General features: G+C 44.0%; 1 protein-coding gene across 1 annotated transcript in view; it reads right to left on the bottom strand.

Annotated features, from left to right (window-relative positions):
• Nucleotides 1-2,715: 2,715 nt before the first annotated feature.
• Nucleotides 2,716-25,168, bottom strand: part of Aox1 (aldehyde oxidase 1) — a 76,602-nt gene continuing 54,149 nt past the window's right edge. The window contains exons 26-35 of the mRNA NM_009676.2: nucleotides 23,465-23,692; nucleotides 16,537-16,632; nucleotides 14,577-14,705; nucleotides 13,897-13,971; nucleotides 12,114-12,166; nucleotides 11,146-11,260; nucleotides 6,476-6,541; nucleotides 4,619-4,807; nucleotides 3,994-4,161; nucleotides 2,716-3,098 (exon numbers count right to left, since the gene is read on the bottom strand). Of these exons, the coding sequence (NP_033806.2) occupies nucleotides 3,048-3,098; nucleotides 3,994-4,161; nucleotides 4,619-4,807; nucleotides 6,476-6,541; nucleotides 11,146-11,260; nucleotides 12,114-12,166; nucleotides 13,897-13,971; nucleotides 14,577-14,705; nucleotides 16,537-16,632; nucleotides 23,465-23,692 (1,170 nt within the window). The 3' untranslated portion in view covers nucleotides 2,716-3,047. The remainder of the gene's footprint in view (nucleotides 3,099-3,993; nucleotides 4,162-4,618; nucleotides 4,808-6,475; nucleotides 6,542-11,145; nucleotides 11,261-12,113; nucleotides 12,167-13,896; nucleotides 13,972-14,576; nucleotides 14,706-16,536; nucleotides 16,633-23,464; nucleotides 23,693-25,168) is intronic.

Raw genomic sequence — 25,168 nt, 5'->3', positions numbered from 1 at the left:
TAATGTATGTGTACAGTATATGTGGTATATCCATAAGCCCATAAAAAACTTTGGCTTCAATGTGGAGAACAATTTGTAAGGGAAGCAAATCTGAATGCAAGAAAAACAAGAGGACATTATTGCAATAGTCAGGGATAAAGGAAGGTGGCTTGCAGAAACAGCAGCTGACAACACAGTGAGAGGTCATTATAGAATTGTTTCTGAGGTGGGACTGACAGGCGTCATGCCTGCATAGCTGTGTTCACAAGTTGAACAGTTCTGAGATCATTTTTTTATTTCTGGCCAAGCAATCCAAAGACAGCTCTACTTATTGGGTGATCTATTTGGGACACAGGAGATCTGGAGATTGAGACGTCCAAGTCACAAATCAAAAGCAAGACTTGGAGCAAGTGGTGGCCTAAGCCTTGGTCCCAGCACTTAGGGAGAAAGGCACACGAATCACCATGAGTTTGAGGTCTGGTCTCTATAACAGGCTCCAGGCCAGCCAGCCCTGGAAGACCCTGTCTGAACCTTCCCTGATACCGAAGGAGCCTCAAGGATACCGACTCAGAGCCGCAGCAGTAGCATCAGCTGTAACCATGGGGGTGACAGTCCCCGGCCAGCAACAGTGTGGAGTAATGAGAAAGAAGGGTCAACAAGTCTTCGGAATCCTACACTTGTAGGGATTGGCTGCAGGGGAAGGGAGAAAGGGGCACAAAGGGAGGCAGCAGCTAAGGAGATGGGGAGAAAGCAGAGTGCTTTCCCTGTCCTCCTGCCGTCTGACATGACAATCTTCGGGGAACCCTTAAGTCAGAGCACAGTTCATGCTACCTCTGTGCCCCACATTCATCAGATTACGAGGTCAAGTCCTTGTCCCTAGCTCTACAGACCGCCAGGTACAACTTTTCTGAGTGTTTTGTTTCTCTCTACAGATACTTAGAGAAATGTCTAGGATAAAGCCCACAAACTTATTATAAATTTATCCTTTTAATGTATGTGCTGGTTAGTTTTTCTCGATGTGACATACCATCATCTGGGAAGAGGGAACCTCCGCTGAGGAATTGCCTCAGTCAAACTGACTTGTAGGCGAGACTCTAGGGCATTTTCTTGATTGTTGATGGATGTAGAAGGGCCCAGAGCACTATGACAGTGCCAGCCCTGGCCTGCGGGTCCTGGATTCCATAAGAAAGCAGGTCCAGCAAGCCATGGAGAGCAAGCCAGCAAGCAGCACCCCTCCATGGTTTCTGCCTCTGGTTTAGCTTGAGTTCTGGCTCCTTACTGCCCTTAAAGAGCACCTGTGATCAGGACCTCTCCTCCACAGGTTGCTGTTCATTGTGGTGTTTATCACAGTAACAGATGGCAAAGTACAAGGCTCGGGTAGGTGCTGTGTACAAATCACCACCCATGGAAACCCTGTGCTATGAGCAGTCAGGCCCTCTGTCCCTTCAACCCTTAGCAACCACCTACCCACTTCATCTTTGAGACATTGTCAATTTGGGATCTTTTGTATAGATGGAATATGTATGTCCTCTTTGTTTATTTTCTTTCATCCACATAATGTTCTCAACATTCACATGTGCTGTAGTGTGTATCCATACTTCATGCCTTTAAAGGACTGAACGAATTCACTTTTGTGAATGTACTGCATATTAATTATTAAATGTTGAGCTGTTGAAGAAGCATTCTCCTACCTTTCAGGCATTGTGAACAATGCTCTGAGTGTTTGTGTGTAGATTTTTCTGTGAAAATGTTTTAAGAATCATATGCAAATTCTGCTTAATGTTTTACCTGCCCAACTGTTCCCCAGTGGCTGCACCATGCAACGGATAGGAACACTAGTGTCTCCATCTCCTTCAAACACCATCCATTGCCCGTTGTTTCAATGCCAGCCAGCTGTCACAGTGTATGTGAATGGTGTCTCACTACAACTCTGACCTACATTTCTCAAGGACAAACAAGGCTGAGCATCTTCTCATGTGCTGATTGGACATTCAAATGTCTCTGAATACTCTCTTCATAGTCCATTAAAAGAATATGAACAGTCATTCATTCTTTAACTAATAAGTTCTAAATGTTCTTAACATAAAACTTTTGCCACATATTTGCAAATATTTTTGTCTTGTAGTTCTCTCTCTCTTTCTCTCTCTCTCTCTCTCTCTCTCTCTCTCTCTCTCTCTCTCTCTCTCTCTCCTCCCCTCCCTCCCTCCCTTCCCTCCCTCTCTCCCTCCCTTGCCTCCTTCTCTCTTTTTTCCTGTGCTGGAAGTGAACCAAGAGCTTTGCATACATTAGACCAGAATTCTACCACCACCTGTATCCTTAAGCTTTATTTTATTGGGACAGGGTCTTGCTCCATAGCCCAGGCTGGTCTTGGACTCTAGACCCTCTTGAGTCACACTCCTGAGAGGTGGAAATGCTGTTGCCACCTTTGTAGTTTTGATGAAGTTCATCTGTCTATCTTCTCCTGAACTCTGTGGTCCCAGAGACTCTTTAGATATGGGGCTTGTATTTGCTCAGACAAGAGAAGTAGGATGGATGACGACTCTCGGGGACAAATGCAAACACTGAACTTACAGTTTACAACAGGAAAGAAATTATCTATGAAAACCTTCATTTGTTAGATAATGTAACTTCTGCTGGTGTATACAAACTAAAAGTGAACCACAGACAAGTTGTCAGTTAGCTTGACAGATCGAAGGGACAGAATAATGAATGAAACCACCTTAGAGCAAACGATTTAAATATTTGTGCAATTTAATATATGATTTATAATTGCTCAGGTGTCATATAGTCCAGTTAGCTTGACGGATCCAAGGGACAGAATAATGATTGAAACCACCTTAGAGCAAACGATTTAAATATTTGTGCAATTTAATATATGATTTATAATTGCTCAGGTGTATCTGGAGTATCCTCAAGAGAATCTTCCGAGTCGGCTTCATGTAAAGCAGTGCTGTAGATGATTCTGGGCTGTGAAACTCTGGCTTTCGCATTTAGCATCTTAGAGCAGAGCAGGCAGGAGGTACGGTCTGTAGTTGCTCAGCCAATTCCTCCAGAGGTTCATGTTTGACTCACACAGGTATGTTCCAGGGAACATAGGATCCAGGCTCATCTCTTGGGATCTAGAATGAAAGAACAAATCTGGATGCTTATAACTTAGAAAAATGTGACTTAGCTTAAAAAAATAACAAGATAACGCAGGCGAAAGCACCGCAGGCAACTGGGCCAATGAGATCAGAGAATGTACATCACGTGATGAACAGAGGGGCCAATGACAGCTGAGAATAACATCATGTGACGTGCAGAGGCATCCTGGAGGGGATCTAGGAGGGGCCTGGAGAGTTTCAACCCTACCAGGAGAGACTAAGGGACCGTGGAGCCAGTGTCTGTTTCTCCAGTGTGAGGTGGAGGGTACCATGACCAGTCTGCAAGGAAGGGGAGGGGGAGGGAGACACACAGGAGAAGAAAACTTATAGTGTAGCCACAAGAGAGTCCCTGCTGAGCACTCACGCCACGTTTCTGTGCTTTTATATATCACTATGATGTGTAATTTGGGGCTATAAAGAAAGCCATGCTCAGGGACCCTATGGTGGGAGGAACCTTTCCATCACACTTCCCCAGTGCCTGTCAGGTGACAGTGGACATGGGATGTAACAGAATGGCCTTTATTCTCAGCCTGGTGTCCCAGGGTCAGGCCACAGCCCCTGACCTCCTAGCCTGATTCAGATATCCTTGAAAAGGCGAGAAACAAGGGGAAACATTAGACTGAGAGACCGAGTCTTCTGTCCACTCAAGTGATAAGGAGCCGAGCACATGGGAGACCAAGCAAGGCCAGGCTGATGAAAAAAGCGCCACGTTCACGAGCCGTTCTATCCCGCTCACGTGCCCTACCGAGTTCCTGTCATTTTCCATGGAAAAACAGCAATCGTGTTTTTTTTTTTTTTTTAATAAAAACTTGGCCATAAAGCCAAGTGGACAGAAATGAAGATTTTTTTTTTTCTCTTGGGTGTAGCATACCATTTTGGTGAACTTATCTTCACAGGCCATTCTGATTTTCTCTGGAGTCAGAGGACTGTTGAGTTTCCATGGTCCAGAGATGCCTCTCTCCTGCCGCGCTGCCTTCACTGCATCATGGATGGCAAAAAATACCGAACATCCCAGAAACACCCCAGACTCTCCCAGGCCCTGGAGAGAAATGAGCCATGTAGTTTATGACACAAACTGCCCCTCCCTGTCTGAATATATGTGTATATGTATACACAGTACATATTAATTATATACATACATAACCTACAGACTGCCATAAGTAAATTGTTGTTGAAAAAATAATTTAAGCACTTATCTTGATATTCTCATACTTAGGATTCTAGCTCAAGAAAATGATTCCAAATAGAGAGATCATATATAAGCATGGTGGTAATTATTGTATTTAAAAAGTCAAATGGAGTCTGATAGTTTGTTAGGCTCCAAGACTGGGAATATCTGAAGCATTTTACCATGTTGTCATTTTATAATTAGAATGTTTAATAAGGAGTCTTCTGTAATCACTGTAAAAACACCAAACACCCAAGTAGATCAATGTGTCTCCATCCTATAGATATCAAATGAGCATGGACCTAATTAGTTGCAGAGCAGAACTTACCTTAGATGAATACAGGGTGTTTGAGTGTTCAGATGGGGGCAAAAAAGAAATGTGCATTTCCGTGGGGATGTCACAGATGGCAGGAATCTTGTATTGGTTTGGACCACGACTGTATAGAGTGCCCTGAGGAGAGTAACTCAGCTCCTCTATTGTGTAAAGTCCCATTCCTTGAATAAATGCACCTTCAACCTGAGAGAAGAGGAGGCAAAAGAGCCAGAATCATTTCAACAGCATTCTGCTTGTCTGACCTTGGAAATACAGTTCTGGGGGTCTTCCAGGGTGTCTTTGAGAGTATCCCCAGAAGTCCACCTAGTTCCATTCAGTGCTAAATTCCAATTGAAAGGACATGGGTTTAAGTCTTGGCTTAGCTATTGACGTGGTAACTCCAGATGACTTCTCAAGGGCCTATCCACATACCTTCATTTTTTTTAACCAATGAGACAGATGAACCCCTTCTCTGGCTGACTTTGAAGAGACCCAACATAGTAAGGAAAGGTTCCCTGGACTGGGGAACCCCTCCATCTCACCAAACACAACAGTTCCTAAGCTGTCTGGCTTTTATTGCTAGGCTCATTTACACCCTATAACACGAAGGGTTTCAGCTATGTTTTCTCTAAACCTTCTCTACAGCTTTGAAATGGCTATGTTCCTAGCCACAGGAACCAAAAGTAACAGGGATGGGTCATGATGTTTGATAAATCATGCTCGTATGCCACACAATCTCCCAGGTTATGTCACCTCCAACCACAAAGCTAAGACTTTGTTTTTGTCAATTCTCTATCAATCAGAGCCTCTTCCCTTCTCTTCCCCCAGCCCCATGACTGGGTCACATATCTTTATTTAGGTTGATTCCCTCTACTCTTCTTCCAACTGAGCATCTTTGATCATTCTAGTCTACCTACCTGGTCTGTATTAAATTCTCCCAATCCCCCCACCCCCTGTATTGTGTGTGTGTGTGTGTAGATGCAAGCATGCATGCACATTGTGTATGAATGTGCACATTTGTGTATATGCGTGTAGAGGCCAGAGATCCACGTCCAGTGTTTTCATGTATTTCCCTCTACTTTATTTATTTATTTGAGACAATAATTCACTGAACTTGGAGCTCACTGATTCCACAAGATGAATTCTAGCAAGTTCCAGGAATGAATCTGTCTCCGTCCTGCCCTGGTGATGAGATTATAGAAGTGTGTTGCTATATTTGGCTTTTACTGAGTGTTGGGGATCTGACTTCTGATATCCAGGTAAACACTACCCACTGAGTCATCTCTCTAGCCCCTGAATCTGCCTTCTGTGTCTCTACTCTATACATTTCCCCCCATTCCCAGTGATATGCCACAACTGGAGAGATGTTACAGGATGCTGTAACTGGATGGTAGTGGGCTGAATCCCCACAGGTGTAAGCACACAATTGTGTGAAGACTCCGTGAAGACTCCACGAGTGTCCCATGTCTGCCAGAAAAATCAAACTTTAAGGTAGAGCCCCTACTGTATGTATGTATGTATGTATGTATGTATGTATGTATGTATGTATGTATTTGAGGCTCAGTTTTTAGTGCTATCTCCTCTGTATTCCTCAGGCTTCAGGCCCACTGACCATTTCTAGGTTTGCTCTTGCTTTTTGCAAGGTCTCCAGTCAGATCGTATGCATCTTTCCAAACTACCCAAAGCACTGTTTCTTCCCTTTTTGTAACTGTTAAGAACACCGAGTTCTGCAGCTGGTTTAACGAGAAAGATTTTGACGAAAGGGGCGGAAGAATCAGGTGACCAGTAAGTGGATGTTTTTTTTTTTTTCTTCAGACCTCGAAGCAGTTTCTGCCCCACAAACAGGAAACAAGGCAAAAGAGTTACACATACCTGACCTATGTCAAGGGCTGGGTTTATGCTGTGGCCAACATCCATCACGATGTTTGTTCTGATATTCTAGTAAAAAAAAAATCATCTTAATGCAGATAACTCACAGAGAAGCTGAGGAAATATATCTTGACTGGGTTTGGGATAAAGTCTTTCTTTGGACCATGTTATTTCATGATAAAGAAGCAACAAAGATTTTATTATGAGACAAAGTTTATTACCTAAAAAAAATTATTTTGAGATAGGGTCTCATGTAGCACAGGTTGGCTCTGAATTTGATATGTAGCTAAGAATAACCATTAGCTTCTGATCCTCCTGCCTTTTGCTCCTCCACTGATTAAAGACAGAGTCCACGGAGCCTGGTTTATATAGTATTGAGAATTAAACCCAGGGTCCCAGGCATCCTAGGCAAACAGCCATTAATTGAGCTCTATTCCCTGCCCTTATTCTGAATTTCTTCTTTCTTTCTTTCTTTCTTTCTTTCTTTCTTTCTTTCTTTCTTTCTTTCTTTCTTTCTTTCTTCCTTTCTTTCTTTCTTCCTTTCTTTTTATTTTATGTGGATGAGTATTTGCCTACATGTATTTATGGGGCTCTCTGTGCATGTTTGGTGCCCACAGAGGCCAGAAGAATGTCATATCATTTGAAACTGGAGTCACAGATGGCTGTAGGCCACGATGTGTGTACTAGGAACTGAACTTGGGTCATCTGCAAGAGCAACAAGTGTCCTTAACCACCAAGTCATGCCTCCAGCCCCCACACAAATACTCTTAACCAGATTAAGCACTTTGTTTTCCTTGGAAAAGGTAGAATAAAATATTCATTTGCTTTTGATTAGCTTCAAGCTGTGTGATGCAAGAGACTAAATTTAATCTACCATAACAAACAGTGAAACAGCAAAATCCAGTATCTTTGGCCTTCAAAACTCTTCTTGCGAAACCCTATGGCTACTTTCCAAACTAATACAAAGAGTCCACCCAGCCTAGTGACATTTACTGAAACACAGAGTTCAGGAAGTGTCTGCAAAACAAATGGCTAAACTGCTGTCTATTGCAGTAGAACTTTCATTTTGGGGGTGGGAAGAGAATAAGTCTGCCTTTATGGCTTGCTTTCTGATAGCCTAAAAATGCAGAGAGGAGAAGGCCCTACCTGAGTGTTGGTAACACCTCCGTCCTCCAACGGATCTGTGGATTCTTTGATGTGAATGTTGTTCTCTAAAGTCTAATGTTAGTGAAGGTCCTACTTTCAAAAAGAGCTTATGGATCTCTGTCACTGTCTTCTGATAGGACTGGAGAGTGGGTCTGGGTTGTGTGGTAGCCTTCTTCTAAGAAGACACTTAATGAGCTCCTCCATTTGGTAGTCACATCCTAGCCCATTCTAACACGGGCCTCCCCTTTTTCTCTTCTTGAAAGTTATACCTGCAAGGTCATTGGCTGCCATTTTTCTGCCTGAGCCAGAAGGCAGCCACTTTAACTTCTCTTCCTTGCTTAATAAAGGGTCCCTCTGTGAAAGCAGGTGTTTGGATGTGGTTTGTGCCTAATCAGTTGTCTGAGAGCAAACCCCTTCTATTTGGGGTCTCCTTCAAGGGTGATTTATTATATAGCAATAGATAGCCATACAGATGCATCTACTGTACAGATATAGGTTCAAAATCTGGGGAAATTTTCAGGAAGACGGTTTTATCAACATGAGAATGGCTCATGAAACAGGCCTCCAGGGAGGACATTCAGTGGACTGTCGTCACATGCTGGCCTTTTGTGTATGGGTGATGCCTACCTTGGGTTACCAATATTGCACATCTCTTAAGGTAGATTGAGCAGGGTGTGGTGGTGCACGCCTTTAATCCCAGCACTCGGGTGGCAAAGGCAGGCGGATTTCTGAGTTTGAGGCCAGACTGATCTACAAAGTGAGTTCCAGGACAGCCAGGGCTATACAGAGAAACCCTGTCTTGAAAACAAACAAACAAACAAACAAAAAACAAACAAAAAAACCCAAAAGGTAGATTGAATACACTTTAGAACATATCTTGAAAGTGCATACTGATACAAGAGCGATATCCACAGGCAGTAAGAGAAAGGGCCCATGTTGGTACTGTGATAACAGAGGCTGGAGTTAAAAGGAAGATGGAGGATTCAGAACAGCAATGTCGGGACCACATGCAGAGTAAGGGGGCTTGTGTTTGGGAATGAGATAAGCAAGCTAAGTAGACAGAGGAGAGACAGGACACTGGGATGGCCATGTCAGCCTCGATGCCTACTCGCCATCCCTCCACCCCCACCCTTGAGGAACACAGGGGTAGGGCACTTCCGCCCTTTCCCATGTCCCATGTGCAGCTGACTGCAACAGACTAGACTGTAAGTAAGGATGGCTTCTTACAAGAAACCTCCCCCTATGGCAGACTACTCGATAGATAGGGAGCTGACTAGGAGGCAATCAAGAAAGACTGCAGCTGCATCTTGGTGGCATTAAGAGACTTAACTCTGTTGTGGTAAAGCTACAAGCTGGTCACATAAATATAAGAATGAAGTCTAATTTGTTCTTATATTTACATGATTGTTACCCAGACCTCCTTCAGTCCCAACGATGGTGTGATTGATAGTTTGTCTATGCTTGGGCCAGGGAGTGGCACTTTTAAGGGGTGTGGCCTTGATGGAGTAAGTGTGTCACTGTGCGTGTTGGTTTTAATACCCTAGTCCTAGCTGTCTGGAAGCCAGTATTCTGCTAGCAGTCTTCAGATGCAGATGGAGAACTCTCAGCTCCTCCTGCAGCATGCCTGCCTGGATGCTGCCATGCTCCTACCTTGATGATAATAGACTGAACCTCTGAACCTGTAAGCCAGCCCCAATTAAATGTTGTCCTTATAGGAGTTGCCTTGGTCATGGTGTCTGTTCACAGCAGTAAAATCCTAACTAAGACACATGGCCTTGTAGAAACCCCTAGCCAAAGAAGTTTGGTGGCTTTTTTCCATGTGGGAAAAAAACATAGTCTAATTAACCCCCAGCAAAACACCTTTAAAGTTGACCATGGCAATGCCACCCAAGGATAACAGTTAGCAGAAAGTAAAGGCCAGTATCGAAAAAGCATGGGCCAGAGATGGATAAGGTGGGTGGGGCCTCCACCACCCTAACTGGGTGGCAACACATCAACATCTCCATGGCTGGGCTAGAGGGACATTCACTGGGGACCTTCCATTGGCTTAGCCTATGATACTCCCAGAGAACTAACCAATCTCACAGCAGTTACCCAGACCCCCTCCAGCCCCTACCCTGACCTTGTAGAAACTCCCTGCCAAAGAAGTGTGGTGGCTTCTTCCCATTTGGAAACTTTTCCACTCTGAAGAGCCTCTCACTTCCCCTTACTTTTTCACTGTTCTGAAATTCTCTTTGTAATTTGTGCTTCTACTTTGCATATTCCCAGGAGAGTCCATGTCTTTAATTTTCACTAGTGTGAGACTCAGAGCTACTGTCCTAGGTCTACCTTTGGTGATTAGGGGTGTCTAGCAACTTAGGTCACTGCATCAAAAAGCATTTACTGGCCAGGAAAGATCCAATTATACTAAAACAAACAAACAAACAAACAAACAACAAAAGCTTGAACCAATACCAGGTTAATTATTCCTGCTCTTAGCTCTTAACAAAGCTAAACAAATCTAAACAAGTGTGTTTCCACCAAGTTTTTGTTTGAGAGAAAGGGGATTCAGGAATTGTTAGCATGAGAGAACTCTCAGCACAGACTGGGACAGCCACACCAGCCCAAATCATACTTGAAGTGGTTTGTTCTTTTCCTCAGTTTCAAGTTCCTCCCAGAGATACGATCTGAGTTAGAATCCAGGCAAACCAGATATTCTAATAGGGAGGATCAATAAAGGTATATATAATTTCAAAGATGAGGCTGTCTATACTTTTTAAAAATCACATGCTGAGAACATATTAAATGAAAAATTATGCTTGATAACTATCTAAGAATATAGACACAAAGGGAACTCGGAACTATCAAAAGCTGGAACTTGCTTCCAGGTAGGCTTTGGAGCAGATGGGCACTAAATTAGTAACTTGATCACCAGACATTTATAAAGGCTACTGCAATCCCAGTTGATGTATCTGTGAATTTTTACTGTATAATGACCAGTGAGTATTTTCTTCACCACTGAAGGCCAGGTGCAGACAGGAAGCTGAGTGAGTCCTTGAAGCTGGTGTGCATGTGTGTTCACAAGAGTGACTTGACAGCTCCTTTAAAAGTATAAGATGGCACTTCAGCTATTTTAAGGAGAGGGCCCTGGTTGGCCACTGTCTGTCCCAAGGTGGCCCTTGGTGCTTGTTAGCAAGCTCTGTGTACTTCTGGTGTCCTTCAAGAACATCACACTAAGACACTTTTCATAAGAGGTCAGGATTGCTAGTTGACAACAGCCTACACAGAAACCTCTTTCAGGTGTTTTGAAGTGGTTTCTTTCCAATTTTTAGTAAAAAGTGGGTAAGAAAAACACACAAGAAGAAGTGTTACTGTTTTCCATGGAAGAGATTATACCACTAAGGCAACTGATGAGAAATCGCCCTTAGGGCAAACACATGGTGCTGTTGCCATACACCCAACTTCCTTCCTTCCCTCCTGTAGGCAGCATGTGTGGAATATAAGCATCTCACAGGTACAGTCAGAAGACACTCCCCGGTGGGACTGACCTTATGGTCCCCAGTCAGGCAGTCTATTTCAACCTCTGAGCAGGCAGCTCCAAACACAAAGTATTCGAAGGGATGACCTTCCCCTTTCTCCCAGTCTATATTCGACTCATAACCCCTGAAAGAAAGAGCAGAGGGGCTGAGGAGTACTGTTCCGTAATATGATCAAGTCCCACAGTCACAATGATGACAAAACCAGCCAGATGGAAGCTGGGCCAGTCTGAAGAATATATGCATTACAGGGATATGCACATATCCCATATACATTACAGCACATAACACATGCTCAAAAATGCGTCCGATAAACACAGCTTGTTCACTTTGAACTGCGTGATTAAAAACACCTACTTATCCTGAGTGGCAAAGCTTACTCCTGAGGTTAACTTTGGACTCCTATGATGACCCTGTTGCTGTTAGCACACACTGGATCATGTCTTCTGTGGTTATCAGATTGGGGGATTCGATCTACATCTTATGCCAAACATGGGGTTTATCTGCCTGCAGCCTCTCTCTCTGGCTCAGTAAGCGCTCTCTGTGAAATGTTTAACAAATGCTTTCGTAGAGGTTGTAGTTCTCAGGGCTCCACAGTTCCTCTCTCTCTCTCTCTCTCTCTCTCTCTCTCTCTCTCTCTCTCTCTCTCTGCAATCTAGGAGGTGCCTATCTTCTTTTGGCTTAATTCCAACCATCCAGACCCTCCTGTTGTCTCCTCACTTTAGGGACAAATGACATTGTCAACAAAAGGTCCCTGCTTGTGGATTCCAAGCACAAATTCCCAGAAAGCTACAACATGGCCAAGGTGTGATCCGAATCACCTTCCCCATAGGAAATATTTTCCCCAGAAAAGGTCTTTCTGGATACCTGGATTAACTAGCAGATAAGTTCATTTTAAAACCAACCAGGCTAACTGAGGGTAATGAGCCATTTTGGGAAACAGAATTGCAAATAGTACTGAAATTTTTCTTTAAGCTCACCTGAAATATCCAACAGCCGAGAGACTGATGCTTTGGTCAAAAGCAGTCTGGGCCTGTGAGGGACCAACAGAACATGGTGTGATAAAGACTCCTGAAAGAACTGTTCAGGAGTTTAGTTCTATCTGTACTATGTGTTAAGTAAGGCGATAACGATGAAGGCCCAAGATGGATCATTATCTGTCCTCATGTCCCACCTACATAAGCATCCACGGAGTACTCAATGCATATGGTTGTAATAAATGTCAGCCATGATATGCTATGCTCATAACCTGAACTATAATGGCCACCATGGTCTGCTTATGGAGAGATCCATTTAGTTACCTGGAAGGACTTAGGCTATTAACGTGACCACTTTTTGGAATCAATGGTTGGATGTTTAATTTTATATAGTGTATCCATAGCAGTTTCAGTTGAGAGAAGTGATTTTGCTAAATTGTACCAATTATATCAAATGGTCTCCCGTTTCTGCAAGTACATATAGCTGACTACTAAACAGAAAAACAAAGGTCAGGTCCAAATTCTCATGGTATAGGAATGGTATAAGGCACAGCCTTGCAACAGAGGTGGCTGTCTGTCATGCAAGGGATGCAAGGCCAGTGTTGTGCAAAGGATGACGACAGAGGGTACTCCTGGTTTAAGACAGCCATTTCAACCTTTCTGGGCTCAGGAAACACTAGGCAGGGGAAAGACAAAGATGCCAAGAACAGATTGTAAAGTTTCATATTCCGCTAATTATTGGTTACATTGTGAGCCTTAATGAAGTAGCAGGAGCTTTCACGTGAGATGTGGGTGACTGAATTGAGCCACCAGAATTCCAAGCATGCATGCCCACACTGAGGAACCTCAGCCCTGAAATCTTTCCAAGCAGAACTCTACATAACACATTGCCAAACCTATGTTTTGATATTGCACAGCTAATAATCTAAAGCAGTCAGCATGACAGCTGCGCCAGGGTTGGGTGAGATGTTCCATATCATCTAACACTTAATAACCTGACATTTTGAAAAGTTAGCTAGCTGGTGTTAGAATGTGTGTCTTTCCCTCTAACTAGACTGCCAGTGTATCAGAAGGAGCAGGTGGATGTTTCTGGTCCACTGGGTTTCTATGATTTGTATAGATCATAACCCATGGCTTGGTTTCCTATTTGAGTTTGATAAATTACTTTGTTTTATCTTTACGTGGATGGGTGGTTCCACCTGCCGGTATGTCTGTGTACCATGTATGCTTATCCAGTATCTGCAGAGGACAGAAAAAGGCATCAGATCCCTTGGAACTGGAGTTAGAGACAGTTCTGAGCTGCCACGTGGATTTTGGGGGATTGAACTCAGGTCTTTTGGAAGAGCAACATAGTCCTCTTAACCTCTGAGCCATGTCTCCAGCCTCTGGTTTTCCATCTCTAAATGAGTGTCTATGTGAGTATTACAAAATGATCCCAGCACTGCTTTTTTTTTCTATTTTATGAACAGTGAATGCAAAGGAAAAGAGCAAACAGTTGTTATTCAGGAAACACTTAGGTTCCACAGGAAGGAATGTCCATCAATCATAGCTTACAGCAGGAGTTGTAGCATGCAATGACAGTGTCTTTGAGTTGTCCTTTCCACAAACATAGTATACACACACACACACACACACACACACAGAGACACACACACACACACACACACACACACACAGACACACACACACAGACACACACACACACACACACACACAGACACACACACACCCCATTCTGTATCTTGTTAGTTTTGATGATAATACATAGAGAGCCAATGAGTCTCACCCAATCCTTCCAAGTTCCCTGAGGATTCTTGCTGATGATGGGTTCAAGGCGTTTTAGAAGGGTCTGACAGGCATCCTGTAAATGATTTTAAGTTAAAGTTCTATTAATTTCATGAAAACATCAGTGTCAGAACAGCATCGGGTAGCATCCCACAGAGTTATCTTGGAAGTACATAGGAGTAAAGAGGGGTAGGGTATCAAGGCAGTAGAGGATGACATGAAAGGCTGCATGCAGGGATGCCTCTTGTGTGTGAGCCTGTCAGACATGTACTGGTCTGAAAGACAATTGCCTTACATATTACCCTAGGTCAAGATCAAGACTTAACAGACGGACCATTGTGAATCGCCAACCACCAGTTGTAAAGCACTAATTTTCTGGGCACATTTAAGTTTTCAAGAAGCCAGAGTGAAAGGCAATGGAGAGAGAACATCATCCAAAGGCCCTGGCAAGAGGTAGGAGGCTGACTGAACACAGAAGGAGGAGGATACTGGGGTGTCGGGGGTGAAATTACAAGGACTTGCTGCCCAACTGCTGAGTGCTTTGTCATCTGCTGGGTCTGCGCTCCTGTCCTGCCCTGGATGGAAGAGATGCTAAGAGATGAATGACTCTTCTCTTCTGATCTCCAGCTGTGCATTTGACCTGGAAGGGTTAATGAATGATGTCATTGCACTGAGTTCTACCTTTACTGCCAGTCCATTGAGATCTGCCACCACAGAGCCTCCAGAGGCATTTGTGTTGGGGACGGTTTCTGTGCTTGTCCCACGCAGGTGGACACTGGACATCGGCATCCTTAGTTCCCGGCTGACCACCTAGAATTTTAAAGGTGGTTTCATTTCAAACACTTTGGTTAGTTGCAGCACATGCCTGGCTGGCATAGCACGTGTGTGCAGCCTTCATACGCAAGACGGGGATAAAGGAGCAGAACCATGAATTCCTTCAGGTACAAAATTCCCTCTTTTAAAATCCTAGTAGCTAGTCTGGACTCCGAGTTTTAAACACACTCCCTTTTCCTTTGATGATGCTCATGTAAATAACATCAGGAGAATGCAGTAAGGCTCCAGGCTAGTGCAGGGGAAAGGCTTCAAGTTTCTGCACTAATGACATCAACACCCTGAGCTTTGCAAAGTTCTAGCAAAGTGGACACCACTCTAACAGGGGCTGCTTGGTTTCTACGCACAGTTCTGGACACACTGCGGGACCAGAGCACCTCTCAGGAAGTACATGGCCCTTAGAAACACAAGTGTCACTGGAGCATAGAATGGTGCTGGAGCTGAGGGCCAGCGTGGGACTCAGAGGTTGCTTTAGTCTATAGTGTTGGTGCTGGAAACATTCCAGTCGATTCAAAATTCATCTCTTTCTGGCTAACTGTATGCTTGGTAGAGTTTGCCCACAGCTTGCCCAAGGACACAGGCAGGCATCCTGAGCCCTTCCGCAATGAGTGGCTCTCAGAAAAGCAAGTAGATAAAGCTCACAGGCTCTCAACATTAGTTCTTTGGCTTAAGTAAGAAGTTACTGATCTCTCACTGAAAAGTTGTCACTAGACAACTCTCACGTATTAGCAGCATAAAACCAAAACCAATCCTACGCATCCCAAGGCCCTATAAGTTAAAAAGCATTTAATTTACATCACTGGATTTGCTTTCATTCACCTGGAAAAAAAATCATCTAATTTTTTCAACAATTCATCAACTTAAATGTTTGTTCAGGGTAAAATGCTACAGATACTTTATAGAAAACAATTTAGTAATATATATTAAGTAATTCCAAATACTTGGGCCACACAACCCAGCAATTCCTCACCTGGTGGGTCACTTTCAGAAAACAATCACTGGGAGGAGCATATGTCTATTTTGAGGGACATTCATGACTTGTTCAGTCACTGGGATAGAGTTAATTACAAATAAACCTCCCAAGCAGCCATTAAAAGTCGTGTGTGTTAAGAATGTCCTTTTGTTTGTCTGCTTTATTTTTGAGACAAGATGTCACTATGTGATCAAGTTGGCCTGAGTTTGATGCTCCTGCCTTAGCCTCCCGAGTGCTGGGATTATAGGCAGGCACACCATACCTGGAAAATGTTAGGAATTTGCAATGTCAGGAAGCAGTGGTTATTCTTTGTAAAGCTAGTTGGAAAAAACAGGACAAGGAACGAACTTCTACCAGCAACATCTTAGCAGTTTTTATTGGAAGAGAATCAGACAAAATAGAAGGACCCTAAAGTAGAATTGCTAATAAACACTGGCTAGAGATATCAAGTTTGATTTATGTTATTGATTGTTCAGAGCCCTTAATATAAAAGGGGCATGAAACATTGCAATCTATCAAAATTTACACATCTTTTCACCACCCAGCAAAAACTCAGAAAAGGACACTTCAGCTGTCAATGTATCCAAATGGAAGCAGAAAACAAACAGGAACTTTCTTTAGCAGTAAAACAAACCCATCTTTTGGCATGTGCATTTCTGGCATTCGGGAATAGAATTGACTTGTTTACCCAGTTTCTGCTAATAGCTTAACGTTTAAGCTGTCAAACTGACAGCCTCCTATCCATTTATTTTGGGACAGAGAAATATGCTCAAGGTCTTCTCTCATGAACACGTTTGTGAGGACCTACCCAACAGAACCCAGTGTTTGTAGTCTTACCTGAATCATTTTAGTGTGCACACCCTGCCCCATCTCAATTCCACCATGAGAGACCAGTGCAGAGCCATCCAAATAAATATGAACCAAGGCAGCTGCCTGAGGAGAGGATGAAAAGATGACTCAGAGGGTTGCTCTGACCAGTTGCTGCACCTAAAACACCTTTTACCCCTCCCCCCAGGCCCTGCCAAATATATATATAGCTCAGTCACAGCCAGGGCAGGCGAGTGCTGCATAGTGATCACCCTTGGTCTCTGGCAGCATTGTGTCTTTTGTAGGACTGTGATCCTAATTAGGACAGTTGAGGACATGGGTGTCTCCAGGGATTGTCTCCCTTAGGGAGGAACAACACTTTAGGTTAGTTTATTTGGGGGAGGGTTTTCCCCCATCTTAAAATGCAAATATTTGGGAACATAGGTCAGGAGAGGGAGAACAGCTGTGTGCACACATATTCCCATAGCTGTATGCACATTGCACAGACCCCAAAATGCAAATCCAAATGAGGTACACTGAGATGCTGTCATTGTTTAGCTGCAAAATGGCCTTGGATTACCCTGGAGCAGTGTGGGTCTCAATCTTCCTAATGCTGCGACCCTTTAATACAGTTCCCAACCATAAAATTATTTACTATTCCATACTGTAATTTTGTATAAATTTGTAAATTTTTGTAAATGTATTGAATTTGTAAATTTGTTTGTAGTAGTGTGAGTATATGATATGCAGGATATCTGATATGCCACCCATGTGAAAGGGTCCTTTGATCCCCAAGAGGAGTCGTGACCCACCACAAACCGCCTTGGCACAGTACTGCAGACCTCTGGAGCAACCATCTGACTCTGTTGCTCCTCATATAGCCATGGAAGCAACCAAGCTGCTCATAGAATTAGATGACCCTCTGCTCAGAAGCAGCCAGACTAAATGATCAGATTTCACCACCAGCTTTTCCCATGTCTCCCTGGGCTAGAACAGTCCACCATGGTGTCTAACTGTGTCACCTACAATTGTCAACTTTGCAGGAACCTAGAATCTTTTAGGAGAGAAATCGCTGGACATTCTAACAAAGGAGGAAAACTTACCCTAGTGTGGACGGCACCATTTCAAAGCCTGAGGTCTTAACTACATGGAAAGCATGACGTAAGCTGATTGTCAGGGCTCCCTGCTCCCTGAATGTGGATGCAGTGTGATGCAATGACTGGAGTTCCTGTCTGCCCTTCCTTCCCTCCACTGTGCCTGGCTTAATCAGGGATTTGTAAAGATAGGAAAGGTCTGTAGAACATTCTGGTGACAAGGTATTCTCCATTCTTTAAACCTAAAATTCTGCCAAGACTCTCCTACTCAGATTTGTAAGCAGCCCAAGTCAGTCAGAGTTGAGTTCAGGAACTGCAAGTCAGTCATATAACCCCACACAGAGGCCGATTTTCCTAGATCAATTCTCTGCCCACCAGACGGACATTCATATCCACTTGTGACCTGTGGACCACACCAGGAGAACTGCCTCTTTTTTCCAACATCCAAAGCTGTGCATTATCCCAGTGAATAAGCCGAAATCACCACCATCCCAAGGATGACAGTGAATGCAATCTCCATTTTCCTGGTTAACAAAATAAGGATAGCCTACATCTGAGGGCAAATACTCATGCACCCAGTGCCTGGACAGACAGTCTTAGAATATCAGAGCATAGTAGCATCCCTAAGAGCCCTGCAGAGATGTGCCAGACTGAGCTTACATGATTCCTGAAGACACCATTTCATGGTCCTGGTATTTCTTCCCAAATAAAGATAAGGAGCAGTGTTCTCTTCAGCGATCCCAGAGCTGGCTGTCCTGCACTGTGGTGCCAGATGTGTCAGTCACTTCTGGGCTTTGTTCTATTACATTTCACAGCACTCTGGTAGGGACACAGCCTAAGCCTCCTTTTGAGTTGGGCACAAGGTCTCAGATGTACTAGGCAGGCACTGGATTATGCTTGATACGTTAACTGGCTAGAGCAGTGATTCCATCTATCCCATAGCTTTACAGATTCTGTGTTTTGCCTCCTTGGCTCTGGTGAAGGTGGGTGGAACACACAGGTGGGCTTATTATGTGTGACTAAGCTACCACTACGCTGGATTTCATGTGTTCTCCATTGTACAAGCCTGCTGGTGAGGCATTCTGCCTGCTGGTCCGGGGAAGCATTTTGTTGCTGAGTAATTTGTTCCACACAGTGTTGCAAACTCCTCTAGCCATTAAAAGTGTCAAATTTGGTTCTGTTAAGTGGCACCACCGCATGGTTCATTCTTAGCACCACAAAAAGATAATTCTACAAAGCTCCAGCTGTAAAACTGGCACAACTGAGCTGAGCCAGATGACTCTCCAATATAGAGGACTTTATTGGCTTGGCAAGAAGTTAGCTATAATCGTAAGAGTCCCCAAGTGCCTCAGCCTTGCCACATCTGGGCCCTACTCTATGCCACTGTGAAAAGCCCTGAACATGCATGGGTTAACTAGATACCATCTGTATCCTTCAGGCTTCACAGTCTACTTGCATGGGTTAACTAGATATCATCTGCATTCTTCAGGCTTCACAGTCTACTTGCATGGGTTAACTAGATATCATCTGCATCCTTCAGGGTTCACAGTCTGGAAATGGAAGAATCTACAGGTGAGCTGCATTTGAACCCTTGAACAGTGGAGTGAGAACTGCTTCTGCTCCAGAAGGCAGCATGAAACAAGGAAGACACGGATCTGGGGTTTGGAGTGCTGAGGGTTTTGAGTGGTTTGTTCTGTCACTGCTAGCCAGATGACCTGTAACTGTGTGTGTGTGTAGACAGCTAACCCTCTCCTCTTCAACCTAGATGTGCATACATTCGCATTTAAACAAAATGTCTCTGCACATAAACTTGAAAAGTTCATCTCCCCAGGGACAGGAAGAGGGCGCTATCCATGCTCTTGAATGCCCCTAATTAGGAAACAGCACCTTAAGAGAGAAAGTCCTATGCACCCTCCAACTCTGCTGTCTCTTTCCAGAAAGCAATTGGAAGAGATCAAGGCCAGCTGGCAGACACACTCACCAGACCCGGCCTTCCAGGGCTCATCTCTAATTCCCTCCCCTGTTTTGCTGCAGAACAAGCCTTTCTGGATGTTCCTTCCAGCAAGCATTCCGTGTGTGACAGATCCCAACCCCTCCACTCAGCCCTAAGTGAAGCTTTTGAGCACAAAGGGTCTGCATGGAGACTTCTTAGCCGCTCTAAGGATGAAGCTGCCCGGCTCACCCTTTCCTCCTCTCAGTCAGCTGACCTCCACCTCACTTTCACCAGTCATACAGTGCTTTGAGGAGAAGGGTCTCCAGAGCTGCCTGGACCAGAGTGTGAGTGTCAACCTTGGCCTAAATTCTACCAGCTGTGGAGCAGTGGGGAGGATGTTTGAAACTCCCTGAACTTTAGTGTTCTCACTGTGAAAATGAAATAACACAAATTTTATAGGTTTTCCTAAGGGTGGAATGAGATAAAAATCTAAAGATTTGTTTTACTTTTTATTTGTGTGTGTGTGTGTGTGATAGACACACACTCAACATCATAAACCACACGCCCACTCGTGCACATGCGCTTGCACACACATACACTCACATACAAACTCATGTGCACGCACAGGCACACACACACACACACACACACACACGCACCTGCAGGGGACAGAAGAGGTTGCCAGATACCCCGCAACTAAGTTACAGGCCACTGTGTGCTGAGCAGCACAGTTTCTGGGAACTGAACCCCTTCCTTTGCAAGAGCAGCAAAAACTCCTCACTGTTCAGCCAGCTCTCAGATTTTCCCGAGAGGAAATCTAGACAGACTTATAGTCCAGTGGATAACTGATCATTAGTTTTCAAACTCCCTTTTGAGATAGTTCTGGTGGAGGATCAGGATCAAGTTGACCATCTAAACAGTCCTATATCACCTAAAGAAATAGAAGCAGTTATTAATAGTCTCCCAACCAAAAAAAGCCCAGGACCAGACGGGTTTAGTGCAGAGTTCTATCAGACCTTCAAAGAAGATCTAATTCTAGTTCTGCACAAACTATTTCACAAAATAGAAGTAGAAGGTACTCTACCCAACTCATTTTATGAAGCCACTATTACTCTGATACCTAAACCACAGAAAGATCCAACAAAGATAGAGAACTTCAGACCAATTTCTCTTATGAATATCGATGCAAAAATCCTCAATAAAATTCTCGCTAACCGAATCCAAGAACATATTAAAGCAATCATCCATCCTGACCAAGTAGGTTTTATTCCAGGGATGCAGGGATGGTTTAATATACGAAAATCCATCAATGTAATCCATTATATAAACAAACTCAAAGACAAAAACCACATGATCATCTCGTTAGATGCAGAAAAAGCATTTGACAAGATCCAACACCCATTCATGATAAAAGTTTTGGAAAGATCAGGAATTCAAGGCCCATACCTAAACATGATAAAAGCAATCTACAGCAAACCAGTAGCCAACATCAAAGTAAATGGAGAGAAGCTGGAAGCAATCCCACTAAAATCAGGGACTAGACAAGGCTGCCCACTTTCTCCCTACCTTTTCAACATAGTACTTGAAGTATTAGCCAGAGCAATTCGACAACAAAAGGAGATCAAGGGGATACAAATTGGAAAAGAAGAAGTCAAAATATCACTTTTTGCAGATGATATGATAGTATATATAACTGACCCTAAAAATTCTACCAGAGAACTCCTAAACCTGATAAACAGCTTCAGTGAAGTAGCTGGATATAAAATAAACTCAAACAAGTCAATGGCCTTTCTCTACACAAAGAATAAACAGGCTGAGAAAGAAATTAGGGAAACAACACCCTTCTCAATAGTCACAAATAATATAAAATATCTTGGCGTGACTCTAACTAAGGAAGTGAAAGATCTGTATGATAAAAACTTCAAATCTCTGAAGAAAGAAATTAAAGAAGATCTCAGAAAATGGAAAGATCTCCCATGCTCATGGATTGGCAGGATCAACATTGTAAAAATGGCTATCTTGCCAAAAGCAATCTACAGATTCAATGCAATCCCCATCAAAATTCCAACTCAATTCTTCAACGAATTAGAAGGAGCAATTTGCAAATTCATCTGGAATAACAAAAAACCTAGGATAGCAAAAACTCTTCTCAAGGATAAAAGAACCTCTGGTGGAATCACCATGCCTGACCTAAAGCTTTACTACAGAGCAATTGTGATAAAAACTGCATGGTACTGGTATAGAGACAGACAAGGAGACATTATACCATGGCCACCATTATCTACAGGCAGCCTACCCACACCTATGACCTTCAACCCAGGATTCAACAGGATCCACATGGCTTTTCTGTGCTCCTGTCTGCTCCCGGACAGATGGCCTGGCTGCCAGCTAAGTAGTGATACATTTTTTCCCCCAGAATTCACTGCTCAAAAATCATTTTCCCGGGATCAGTTTGTCCCTCCCTTCCTTTTCAATAACTGTGCTTTTGTCCTAGGCCACGCCTCTTGAGTATCTCCCTTGTCTGAGAAAATCTTGTGCAGATGGCTAAGTGGCTCTGTGTTCTCTGTGTTCAATTTCATTTGTGCAAACAGGCAAGGAATGAGAGGCTCCAATAAGACAACCATGTGGAACTGTCCTCTGCGCCTTCCACATGCCTACTTTAGGTTGCCTGCAAAGGATGCAGGCTCTAAGGATGATACCAAGCTCAGCTGGGTTGGTTGGGTGAAAGGATAAAGCTGGGGGAAGGGGAAGGGCCTTATAGTCCAGTGGATAACTGATAAGTCCTACCCAGTATTCATGGCCTACTATAAGTCCTACCCAGTACTCATGGCCTTCAGCACACAGCATAAACAACAATGAATCCCCATCCCATAGACCCACTCATTCCTGGTTATTCCTCTGTGAGACACATCCAAACATGGAGGAAATACCAAGTGATGTGAGAGCTCTGCTTCATCTCTGTGTGTGCATCTCTGTGTGTGCATCTCTATAAGTGAATCTCTGTGTGTGCATCTCTGTGTGTGTGCATCTCTGTGCTTGCATCTATGTGTGTGCATCCTGTAAGTACATGATTGTGTGTGCATCTCTCTGTGTGCATCTCTCTGTGTGCATGTCTGTGTGTCCATGTCTATGTGTAAATCTCTGTGTGTGTACCTCTGTATGTACCTCTCTGTGTGTGCATCTCGGTGTGTGTGCATCTCTGTAGTTTCTCTGTATGTACCTCTCCGTGTGTGCATCTCTGTGCTTACATCTCTGTGTGTATGTACAATACACATATACATGTAAAAACTTAGATAAGGTGTCTGCATTGCTGCTCCACAGTAAGCTAGGATATTGCAGCCCCTCACAAGTTATTACACACAAGTTTCATTCAAAACCAGAGGCAAAAAGCAAGGGAATTTAGTAGCTAAGCAAAGACTTATTTAGTCAGCTAAAGAAACCATAGCAACAGTGCCCAGTCTTCCCTCTTAGCAGTTATGAAGAGAAAAACTCCAAAGACTTTGTTCAAAAAGTTAAATAATTTACTTTTCCAGGTTTAATTTACTCTACCTAGCAAGGAAATCAGGCAACCAGTACCCCACAACTTCCCGTTTCTATTTCATGTCTAGAAACACTGAGTCACACAGCTGGAAGAGGAGTCTCAGAGGCCTTCTGCCCCTGTCTCTTACATTAACATCTGGGACTCAGAGCAGTTATCTCGGCTTCTTAACACCAGGGCCAGGAATAAATCACAGGTCCCCCCCCCTCCCCATTTCCCACCAAGAATGTTTCTATCTAACTGTTAAAATGCCCCTGGGCTGTGCAGAGGAGTTCTTCTTGTGTCCTAGAGTAGTACAGGCTTTGCCATGCACAACCTGGGCAGGGCCATCATGTAGCTAATTCAACCAGGCTTCTGCCAGGTGACATTCCCACATGTGTTTGAAGCACTGACCTGTCCCATGGCTACTGATCCAATACCCACAGGAAACTTCAGGGGAATCACAGCCATTCCTCTCTTCTTCCAGGAATTCTCTGCGTTGAATTTTCCTATGGCTGCTTTCCTCTCAAAGTAGGAACACTTGGCCATGCACTCTCTCCAGCACTCAGAGAGGGCCTTGGCGCTGAACTCTTGCTTGTAATGGGTAGTATCAACGTGCTTGTACATATTTATGGTTCGAACCTATGAAAGGAGACATTAAAATGAGAGGGAAGCTCAGAAGACAAGGTCGTGTCCACTAAATGGCCTCTTCCCCCACTCTGCCCATCCTAAAAGGGCCAAGCTGGGTTCTACCCAGCTCTTGATAAAGGCACAGCATCCTCCTCTTTGTCCTCACTCGGAACCCCGGCTGACTATGCTGGACTCAATTGTTTCTGTGCTGTTCCTGTGCAGGTTTGTAAGATGGAGCCCTAAACCTCTATTCGTGTGCATCTCAGTATGGTTCAGGGACACTCCTGACTCTCAGTTCTTGTGAGCATCAGTTGAAAAGTGCCCAGGCTAAGCTACCTGGGTTGTGTGGATGCTATGGCAAGATAGAGCTATTTACTCCTGAAGCGAACCAATAGGAATATCCGTTTAAGTACAGCCAATGGCTAAGGGAAAGGACAAATGAGATTACTCTTAAATTCTTTTGAGTTGCATGCAGGCATATTTAGAACTTTCATTGCCTTCAGTATCTGACTTCCTCTTTCATCCCCCCTCCCTAGCCCCACCAAACCCCTTCTTCTTCCCAACAAGCTTTCTCACCTGCCTTTTTTGTGGTGGGATCCCTTGCACAGACATGGGTGGGACGCTATTTTCTGAAGCATGGGCAACTGACGAGTGGATAACACCACTGAAGAAAGTGACTTGACCACTGCCAGCAGCATTAACATTAGTCCCTCGAGGCAGAGTAGGGTCTCCTGAGCTTCTTCTAACATCAGTGGTGTGTCACTGGCTCAGTGTGGGGTAGCTCACGTAGGTAGCCACAAATGAGAAGATTCTATCCCCAGATGTGCGGCACCCCATATTACAGTATTCCCAGAATTGATAATAAGGCCTCTCAGCAGAGAGCAAAAGACACCAACTGCCTTGTAGTCTTAGTTGAGATACTCCCACTCAACTAGAAGGACCTGTGATTTATTCCTGGTCCTGGTGTTAAGAAGGGAGTTATGGCCAGCTCCCTCTACAAGCCACTATAAACACACACCTTTCCCAAACCACTCCCCTAGCAATTGCTTGGATCCCTAGAAGAGGGAACGTAGAACTTGATGCAACATGCCATTCAAGGGAAAATAGATTTTTAAGAGACTATTCTGGACTGGAAGTGATGTCTTCGTGTAATTCCCCTCTCCTTTCTTCTGCGCAGAGGCTGTGATCAGTAGCAGGGACAAGGACCCCGATGGGTTTAAGAGACATAAAGAAGATGTCTCCTATCTCTGGTCTTAGAGTTTAGTGTTATGAGGGAAAATACAGATGAACTGAGGGCTTTGGCTTTCCAGGCCTCCTGGAGCAGGAGGCAAAGGGGTGTGGTTGTCAGAGGTATGGCTGCATGAGGTCTATCTGTATAAGGTGCCAAAGAAAGGACAGGGCGGGGCATGTACGCGATTTCGTGCGTGTGTGCATTCGTGCGTGCATTTTCCCAGTTACCCCTTTCCATCCCTGTCCTCTCAGCCCAAC

This window comes from Mus musculus, chromosome 1 (genome assembly GCF_000001635.26).
Source record: "Mus musculus strain C57BL/6J chromosome 1, GRCm38.p6 C57BL/6J".
In the NCBI taxonomy this organism is placed as follows: domain Eukaryota; kingdom Metazoa; phylum Chordata; class Mammalia; order Rodentia; family Muridae; genus Mus; species Mus musculus.
The sequence above is the reverse complement of the archived record's forward strand: the minus strand, read 5'-3'. Positions and strand labels throughout refer to the sequence as shown.